The 10,939-nt window shown below is 41.0% G+C and overlaps 1 protein-coding gene across 1 annotated transcript in view; it reads left to right on the plus strand.

The window, feature by feature from the left end:
- The first annotated feature begins 5,483 nt into the window (after positions 1–5,483).
- LOC110461802 (leucine-rich repeat-containing protein 74A-like) overlaps positions 5,484–10,939 on the plus strand; it is a 47,738-nt gene continuing 42,282 nt past the window's right edge. The window contains exon 1 of the mRNA XM_021515471.1: positions 5,484–5,776. Coding sequence (XP_021371146.1) covers positions 5,641–5,776 — 136 coding nt within the window. The 5' untranslated portion in view covers positions 5,484–5,640. The remainder of the gene's footprint in view (positions 5,777–10,939) is intronic.

The raw sequence follows: 10,939 nt of genomic DNA on the forward strand, positions 1-10,939 counted from the left end.
GAAGTATCATTGTGACGGATAGAACAATGGGTTGTGATGTACATTGTATCGTATTACACTGTTTATAACTACATGTAATACCTGTGTATCAACAAACAACACCACATTATAGTGTTTTATTTATTACCGATGACTCATTTATACACAATGCTGTATTTTTAGTCCGAATGGATTCTGAAGAATCTTTGTGCTCGAACTTATCTAAGTCATTAAAATATATTTCAACAGTATTAACTTCTTGAACTGAATTATTTCTGAAATCTTTTAAAGTAGGACTTTTAATACAATTCTGAATAATTTAGACAATCATATCACACACTCTGATTTATGTAGCAAATTACTCTATACATACAATAAAAATGGATTACAGTTATTTTACAATTAACTGTTGCTTCCTCTGATTCCGGCGATATTCTGACGAGGGTGTTCTCAGGGCAGAACCACCAGTTTTAATTATATTATTCTACCCGGTAATTCACACCAGGATTCATATACTAATTTTGATGTACATCATAGAAGCACATTCCGGAGTTTTCTGTCGTAGTTATATATGGGACAGGGTGGGACAACCACTCTAACAGACTAGATAAATACATTATTATTTTGACTCTCGTGCTTCTATCCCACTCCCTATTCTTATCACTGGTAAGGGTGATAATTATCATAAATCATACTTGTACACTAGACCGTTATAAAGCCTAATACATTGGTTGACAAGTCTTCGTTTGTTATGTAGCTGTTGATAATTATCAGTATAAAGGGTCTGTAGTGTAATAAAGTGTCAACCTTGGTCCGAATGTGGTTAAGTCCCAGTGGCCTGGCTAGGCTACTTGTATTTGATCAATTATGTAGTTAGTTGATGCTCCAGACCGTAAATAACTGTCTTTTAATTTTTATAATATTTTCTCCAATGAAGATTAACCAATAACTGTAGACACGACACAGTAAGATTGTTATACAGTGGTCGAGTACGAGGCAATTCACAACATATCACTTTCTGCAGATGCACGTTATCCTCAAAACATGTATTAACGTACATATACAAATGTTCAAATCAATGTCAACAGCACCTACATGTATGTGTAGCCCACACTATGGCATCCATTCAAATAGTAAGCCCTATATTGTGTAGGGGGAGTTGGATGGGGAGGAAATAGCCCTATATTGTGTAGGGGGAGTTGGATGGGGAGGAAATAGCCCTATATTGTGTAGGGGGAGTTGGATGGCGAGGAAATAGCCCTATATTGTGTAGGGGGAGTTGGATGGGGAGGAAATAGCCCTATATTGTGTAGGGGGAGTTGGATGGCGAGGAAATAGCCCTATATTGTGTAGGGGGAGTTGGATGGGGAGGAAATAGCCCTATATTGTGTAGGGGGAGTTGGATGGGGAGGAAATAGCCCTATATTGTGTAGGGGGAGTTGGATGGCGAGGAAATAGCCCTATATTGTGTAGGGGGAGTTGGATGGGGAGGAAATAGCCCTATATTGTGTAGGGGGAGTTGGATGGCGAGGAAATAGCCCTATATTGTGTAGGGGGAGTTGGATGGCGAGGAAATAGCCCTATATTGTGTAGGGGGAGTTGGATGGCGAGGAAATAGCCCTATATTGTGTAGGGGGAGTTGGATGGGGAGGAAATAGCCCTATATTGTGTAGGGGGAGTTGGATGGCGAGGAAATAGCCCTATATTGTGTAGGGGGAGTTGGATGGGGAGGAAATAGCCATAAATTGTGTTGGGGGAGTTGGATGGGGAGGAAATTGCCCTATATTGTGTAGGGGGAGTTTTATGGCGAGGAAATAGCCCTATATTGTGAAGGGGGAGTTGGATGGCGAGGAAATAGCCTTATATTGTGTAGGAGGAGTTGGATGGCGAGGAAATAGCCCTATATTGTGTAGTGGGATTTTTATGGCAAGGAAATAGCCCTATATTGTGAAGTGGGAGTTGGATTGCGAGGAAATAGCCCTATATTGTGTAGGGGGAGTTGGATGGGGAGTAAATAGCCATAAATTGTGTTGGGGGAGTTGGATGGGGAGGAAATTGCCCTATATTGTGTAGGGGGAGTTTTATGGCGAGGAAATAGCCCTATATTGTGAAGGGGGAGTTGGATTGCGAGGAAATAGCCCTCTATTGTGTAGGGGGAGTTGGATGGCGAGGAAATAGCTCTATATTGTGTAGGGGGATTTGGATGGCGAGGAAATAGCTCTATATTGTGTAGGGGGAGTTGGATGGCGAGAAAATAGCCATATATTGTGTAGGGGGAGTTGGATGGGGAGGAAATAGCCCTATATTGTGTAGGGGGAGTTTGATGACGAGGAAATAGCACTTTATTGTGTAGGGGGAGTTTGATGGCGAGGAAATAGATCTATATTGTGAAGGGGGAGTTGGATGGCGTGTAAATAGCCCTATATTGTGTAGGGGGAGTTGGATGACGAGAAGTTTGTCCTATATTGTGTAGGGGGAGTTTTATGGCGAGGAAATAGCCCTATATTGTGAAGGGGGAGTTGGATTGCGAGGAAATAGCCCTCTATTGTGTAGGGGGAGTTGGATGGCGAGGAAAAAGCCCTATATTGTGTAGGAGGAGTTGGATGGCGAGGAAAAAGCCCTATATTGTGTAGGAGGAGTTGGATGGCGAGGAAAAAGCCCTATATTGTGTAGGAGGAGTTGGATGGCGAGGAAATAGCCCTTTATTGTGTAAGGGGAGTTGGATGGCGAGGAAATAGCCTTATATTGTGTAGGAGGAGTTGGATGGCGAGGAAATAGCCCTTTATTGTGTAAGGGGAGTTGGATGGCGAGGAAATAGCCTTATATTGTGTAGGAGGAGTTGGATGGCGAGGAAATAGCCCTATATTGTGTAGTGGGAGTTTTATGGCAAGGAAATAGCCCTATATTGTGAAGGGGGAGTTGGATTGCGAGGAAATAGCCCTATATTGTGTAGGGGGAGTTGGATGGCGAGGAAATAGCCCTATATTGTGTAGGGGGAGTTTGCTGGCGAGGAAATAGCCCTATATTGTGTAGGAGGAGTTGGATGGCGAGGAAAAAGCCCTATATTGTGTAGGAGGAGTTGGATGGCGAGGAAATAGCCCTATATTGTGTAGGAGGAGTTGGATGGCGAGGAAAAACCCTATATTGTGTAGGAGGAGTTGGATGGCGAGAGGGGATAATAAGTCCACGATTCAGAACCGTTCATATTTCACGGTGGTACAGAGTTTTCACGATTCACGACTTTACACAGTTTCTTGGCTCGCTTGGAGTCCTCAGTCCTATTTGATAATTGTAGTCTGGATTTCTGGTCCAACAGGTACCCTTAAACCAGCAACTTAGCAGTCAGGTATTCTGGTCCAAAACAGCATATACTGCACTTTTAATGTACAACGCAGCACTATGACCTTCTGATCAAACAAGGTATTTGCTATTCTCAAACCTACAACTAACACGTCAGGCATTTTTGTCCAACAAAATCTATATTACCCCTTTGTATACTCAACAACAGTGAACCGTTACAGAATATTCAATGTTTGGAAAGGTAGCTATAGGCAGTATAGCAAAACTGGAAAAGGCAATTATTGACATTTAATGCGTATGAATGCAATATTATATTCATTCTTCTCGAAAAATTATAAATATTTACAGACGACGAAATGCTATAACTATCAGAATGCATATACTTTTAGAACTCTGATACCTGTCACAAAATAAACCCCCCAGACAAACCGGGTTGCAGAACACTTCAGGCAAAATGCCCACAGAATCGAACGTATTCATGATACAGAATAATAACGGCATCAAAGTAGCGGGCACTATATCGTGGTCACGCTCAAGCATACTGTTATACCAAACAATACCTGCTTTATTTTTACGTATCTAGTTCCATCTCAGTAGAATTAAATCGCTTCATTAGGCCGCCATATAAGGGTACATTTATTAGATGTTGTAAGTGAGATGGCTTCGTCACAGGTCATTGGCTAACTGGATCGACACGTAGTAATGTCGGCCGATAATAGGTGGAACAATAGCAATGCCCGTAAGGTTAGAGAGGGGAGGGGTACAATGTAGATAGACGTTTTAGGGATGTAGAGTAGTCGAGAGGGCTGGGGATATGTTCAGAAATCTATAGTTATCGTGAAGAGGAAGGGGAGGGATACAATTTAGCTGTAAAGCGGTGGATGTGGTGGGGGTTGCAACCAGACATGTAAGTGGAGGGAAAAAGAGATAGCAGAACGTGTTATAAAACTGTATATAAAGTGACCAAGGGGATGAGTTGGAGACATGGGGAGACACATACAATGATCAAGAAGGTACATGGAGAAGAACTGGACATGGTAGAGGATAATTCGCGATGGAAACTCTTTTGTCATAGACCTATATTCATTAGACGTATGTGAGTGGCTTGGACATTCTCTGATTTGTCCGTCTGTTAGGTACCGATGTGTCCCTCTGTTAGGTACCGATGTGTCCCTCTGATATGTACCGATATGTCCCTCTGTAAGGTACCGGTATGTCCCTCTGTAAGGTACCGATATGTCCCTCTGTTAGGTACCGGTATGTCCCTCTGTTAGGTACCGGTATGTCCCTCTGTTACATTGTAGGTACCGGTATGTCCCTCTGTAAGGTACCGGTATGTCCCTCTGTAAGGTACCGGTATGTCCATCTGTTATGTACTGGTATGTCCCTCTGTTAGGTACCGATGTGTCCCTCTGATATGTACCGATATGCCCCTCTGTAAGGTACCGGTATGTCCCTCTGTCAGGTACCGGTATGTCCCTCTGAAAGGTACCGATATGTCCCTCTGTAAGGTACCGGTATGTCCCTCTGTTAGGTACCGATGTGTCCCTCTTTTAGATACCGGTATGTCCCTCTGTTAGGTACCGGTATGTCCCTCTGTTAGGTACCGGTGTGTTCCTCTGTTAGGTACCGGTATGGCCCTATGACAAGTATTTACCCCTGTTAGGCTTGTCCCTCAGTCAGGAAAATACGATCCATCTTCATTCGTATCGTGGTTCACTATAGAACAAAGGCAGTAATTATGCTGCTATAACCTTTTTGATTAATACTGGCTGAACAAAGGTTCCGCAACATTGAATAAAACAACTAAATTTATCATAAAATGTATATAAGTCACGGCTGATCTGACCATGAAATATTGATACAGAATTCCATTAATGGTCATAAATAGGTTGCTAGGGCTAACAAAAAATACTCCGGGTAGAGATGGAGAAGCCTTGCGTTGTACACGTCATCAATGACATGAGGGAATATAAAAGCTGCTTCCCACTGTTCCAAGGAGGTAATTATATATAGCATGTAGCATGTACTCATGTTTTATGTATAAGGTAGGTGGTTAAGATTGACTGTAAACACTGACAATGCTACTGGTACACAGTACACGACAAGGTCGGACGATTACTTGACCTACTGGCACGTGACGGTTTTAGATACAGTATGATAATTACGTTGGAGGATACGACCTTGTTTAATACACAGAGAAAGCATTAATTGTAGTGAATTATCGCTATGTTTTCAAGACAGAAAGGATTCCTTGTGGTGAATACTTTCTATAATCAAAACACAGGAGAAGGGTTCCTTGTGTGAAATTGTCACTATGTTTACCACCCAGGAAAAGGTTCCTGTTTGTAAATAATCGTTATGCCAAAAACGCTGAAAAAATCGCGAAAAGCACCTAATGGACTACTACAACGTGTCCAGGACGAGGAGGAAGATGATCCGGACAGAACAAAGGTGTTCTCCCTGGACGTGCTGGTGTGGATGCTCAATCAGCGAGGTGGGGAGTGACGTAGTACATGTACTATGTAGATAGACGGGGAGGTACACATCTACCCGTACAGTTTTACTCCATTATAAATTGATAGATACATGTAAGGAAACAAAGTTCACGTTTCTTGATTTTAGTGATAAATATCTCCGCATCACAGCTATTTAAAACGATTTTTTGTCATTATCTTGTTGATTTTATTTGGCATTTTGTGGAGTATGTATAGGACGTAATAATTGTTTTAGATAATCTATTCATTGATTTTACTTTTCCTTTAAAGTTTTACATACATGTATGTAGTACTGTGAGCCTGGTTCATATTCACGATATGTCACTGCACGTGGTACGTACATCTACTATGTAGTATACTGTTGTAATACATTCGGTACTGGCTCATTATTGTGCGTGCACGTGGCACATATATGGTTTATCACTACACGTGGTACATATATGGTTGATCACTACACGTGGTACACATATGGTTTATCACTACACGTGGTACACATATGGTTTATCACTACACGTGGTACACATATGGATGATCACAACACGTGGTACATAAAGGGTTGATCACTACACGTGGTACACATATGGTTTATCACTACACGTGGTACACATATGGTTTATCACTACACGTGGTACACATATGGTTGATCACTACACGTGGGACATGCATGGTTGATCACTACACGTGCCGTATATATGGTTGATCACTACACGTAGTACATGCATGGTTAATCACTACACGTGGTACATATATATGGTTGATCACTACACGTGGTACATACATGTATATGGTTGATCACTACACGTGGTACATATATATGGTTGATCACAACACGTGGTACACATATGGTTGATCACTACACGTGGTACATATATATGGTTGATCACTACGCGTGGTACATCTATATGGTTATCACTACACGTGGTACATATATATGGTTGGTCACTACACGTGGTACATATATATGGTTATCACTATACGTGGTACATATATATGGTTGATCACTACACGTGGTACATATATGGTTGATCACTACACGTGGTACATATATGGTTGATAACTACACGTGGTATATATATGGTTGATCACTACACGTGGTACATATATATGGTTGATCACTACACGTGGTACACATATGGTTGATCACTACACGTGGTACATATATATGGTTGATCACTACACGTGGTACATATATATGGTTATCACTACACGTGGTACACATATGGTTGATCACAACACGTGATACATAAAGGGTTGATCACTACACGTGGTACATATATATGGTAGATCACTTCACGTGGTACATATGTATGGTTTGTCGCTGCACGTTGTCAGTATTTTATATATGATTTGATAATTTATAATGTTAAGATATTGACCAATTGCATATACAAGACGTATTATACATGTTTGCCAGTATGCACACACACAACGTATTATACCTGTCCAGTATCTAGTGTGTACACACAACACGTATTATACATGTATGTCTAGTGTGTACTCACAACACGTGTTATACCTGTGTGTCAAGTGTGTACACACAGCAAATGTTATACCTGTGTTTCTAATGTGTATACACAACACGTGTTATACCTGTGTGTCTAGTGTGTATACACAACACGTGTTATATATGTGTGTCTAGTGTGTATACACAACACGTGTTATATATGTGTGTCTAGTGTGTATACACATCAAGTGTTATACATTTGTTTCTAATGTGTACACACAGCAAGTGTTATATCTGTGTGTCTAGTTTGTATACACAACACGTGTTATACCTGTGTGTCTAGTGTGTATACACAACACGTGTTATATATGTGTGTCTAGTGTGTATACACAACAAGTGTTATACATTTGTTTCTAATGTGTACACACAGCAAGTGTTATATCTGTGTGTCTAGTTTGTATACACAACACGTGTTATATATGTGTGTCTAGTGTGTATACACAACAAGTGTTATACATTTGTTTCTAATGTGTACAAACAGCAAGTGTTATATCTGTATGTCTAATTTGTATACAAAACACGTGTTATACCTGTGTGTCTAGTGTGTACACCCAGCACGTGTTATACCTGTGTGTCTAGTGTGTATGCACAGCATGTGTTATTTATGTGTGTCTAGTGTGTACACACAACACGTGTTATACCTGTGTGTCTACTGTGTATGCACAGCATGTGTTATTTATGTGTGTCTAGTCTGTACACAGAGCACGTGTTATATGTATGTGTGTCTAATGTGTACACACAGCACGTGTTATATATGTGTGTCTAGTGTGTACACACAGCACGTGTTATACCTGTGTGTCTAGTGTGTACACACAGCACGTGTTATATATGTGTCTAGTGTGTACACACAGCACGTGTTATACCTGTGTGTCTCGTGTGTACACACAGCACGTGTTACATGTATATATGTGTGTCTAGTGTGTACACACAGCACGTGTTATATATGTGTGTCTACTGTGTACAGACAGCACGTGTTATACCTGTGTGTCTAGTGTGTACACACAGCACGTGTTATATATGTGTGTCTAGTGTGTACACACAGCACGTGTTATATATGTATGTCTAGTGTGTACAGACAACACGTGTTACACAAATGCTGCAGAAGTATCGAATATTTGTTTAATTTCACAGATCAGAGATTACACTTTGGGCCCCTTATGAATAAACTTTTGATTTACTCAAAATTACCTTTTAGCAGCGGAATGCCTTTGAGATATAGATATATACATAGTAATAACCTGCCTTGGCTATATAACTATGTGTTTTGTAAGTACCTGAACAGAGTTAATATTGACATTGAACATTTTTGCTACCGTTAACATCGTTTAGAGGTAGTTATTTTAACTGGTCTTATTAGGATTGCTGATCTGTTCACTACTTCCATACTGAGGGAATCGTACTACAACTACACATTCCTGTGCACTTTGCTATCTCTATATATTGCAACGTGCACATACAGATGTAGCCTATCTGTTAAAATAACGTACCAAAGTCGTAACAGACAATGTATTATGATATTTCATTCTCATTTGAATGGTTTTTACCGTTTTGATCTGAATTTCAAACTGAACTGCTGCGGCAAAGTTTAGGACAATAATGAAAGTGATAGTCTCATTTAAAACTGTTACAGACCTAGGCACAGCTAATATATATATGTAACAGGAGAGAAGCAAGAGGCCCAGAGGGCCTGTATCGCTCATATCTAAGCAATCATGGCAAAATATTCTCCAAATGAGATCCAAGGGAATATGCCAGACCCCAAGGCCAATCCTTGTAGCATATCTGTATTTGATTTTTTATGCCCAGCAATTTTATGTGTGGTTATGGGGTGGGGATCTCAACTGTTTCCAAGTTGTGAGTCAGAAACTAGGTCCCTAGAGTTGTGGCCAGATCCCAGGATCAATTCTAATATCATGACTGCATTTGTCTCTTTTTGCCCAGCATTTGTATATATAGTTTTGGGGTGGGGATCTTAACCGTTTCAAAGTTATGACCCAGGGGCTAAGTCTCCAAGGGTGGGGCCAGACCCTGCGGTCAATTCTAATATCATGACTGCATTCGTCTCTTTATGCCCAACAATTGTATATATAGTTTTGGGATTGGGATCTTAACCGATTCAAAGTTATGACCCAGGGGTTAAGTCTCCAAGGGTGGGGCCAGACCCTAGAGCCATCCTGGAAGCAAATGTGCATTCCTCTCTTTATACTCAGCAATTGTATATATGGTTATATGGTGGGGATCTGAACCATTTCCAAGTAATACATTTTTTTGGCCCCACCCCTTAGCCCGGGGGGACAGACCCACCATTTGTACAATTTTGAATCCCTGCTTCCCATGAATGCTTCCGACCAAATATGATCAATATCCATGGTAGAGTTCTACGGAAGAAGTCGTTTATAGCAATATAGCCAAATTGCCCCCTTTTGGCCCAGCCCTCAGCCCCTGGGAGGTCAGCCGCACCATTTGTACAATTTTGAATCCCCACCACCTAGGGATGCTTCCAGTCAAATATAGTTGATATCTATCTCTTAGTTCCAGAGAAGAAGTCGCTTAAAGCAATATAGCTACATAACCCTTTTTGGCCCCGCCCCTCAGCCACCACAGAGGTCAGCCACACCATTTGTACAATTTTGAATCCCTGCCTCACATTAATGCTTTTGATTAAATATGATTGATATCCATTGCATAGTTCTACAGAAGAAGACGTTTGTAGCAATATAGCCAAAATGCCCCCTTTTGGCCCCGCCCCTCAGCCCCCTGGTGGTCAGCCCAACCATTTGTACAATTTTAAATCCCCACCACCTAGGGATGCTTCCAGTCTAATGTAGTTAAATTCCAATCAGTGGTTAAGAAGAAGAAGTCGTTTAAAAGAAATTTCGGACCCGGTGAGTTAAAAATGCTCCGCCAGACCGGGGTTCGAACTCTAGACGGACGCTCAACTAATTGAGATATCTGGTCGGCGACGATCGCCCCAGTCAAGTTCCGCTACATATATATATACTTCCGGTTACAGTGTCTGTAATCTGCAAAACGCGTCCGATACCAGCTTTTCTATGGTACTTTCTCGCCGGAGAATCTTCAATAAACGTTATAAACAGGTGCTGTATGTCTTAGAATTAGAGTAAGTAAATGGAAATCAATGGACATTAAATATATGCAGTACGTACTACAATCAGGTTCATTAAGGGATTTATTTGGCATTAAACATGTGCAGTATGTTCTAGGATCAGGTTTATTAAGGGATTCATTTGGCATTAAACGTGTGCAGTTCGTACTAGGATCAGGCCCATTAAGGGATTCATTTGGTATTAAACATGTGCAGTTCGTACTAGAATCAGGTTCATTAAGGGATTCATTTGACATTAAACGTGTGCAGTTCGTACTAGGATCAGGCTCATTAAGGGATTCATTCGGCATTAAACATGTGCAGTTCGTACTAGGATCAGGTTCATTAAGGGATTCATTTGGCATTAAACATGTGCAGTTCGTACATTGTACAAGGATCAGGCCCATTAAGGGATTCATTTGGCATTAAACATGTGCAGTTCGTACTAGAATCAGGTTCATTATGGGATTCATTTGGCATTAAACATGTGCAGTTCGTACTAGGATCAGGTTCATTAAGGGATTCATTTGGCATTAAACATGTGCAATTCGT

This window comes from Mizuhopecten yessoensis, unplaced genomic scaffold (assembly GCF_002113885.1).
Source record: "Mizuhopecten yessoensis strain PY_sf001 unplaced genomic scaffold, ASM211388v2 scaffold10683, whole genome shotgun sequence".
Lineage (NCBI taxonomy): Eukaryota > Metazoa > Mollusca > Bivalvia > Pectinida > Pectinidae > Mizuhopecten > Mizuhopecten yessoensis.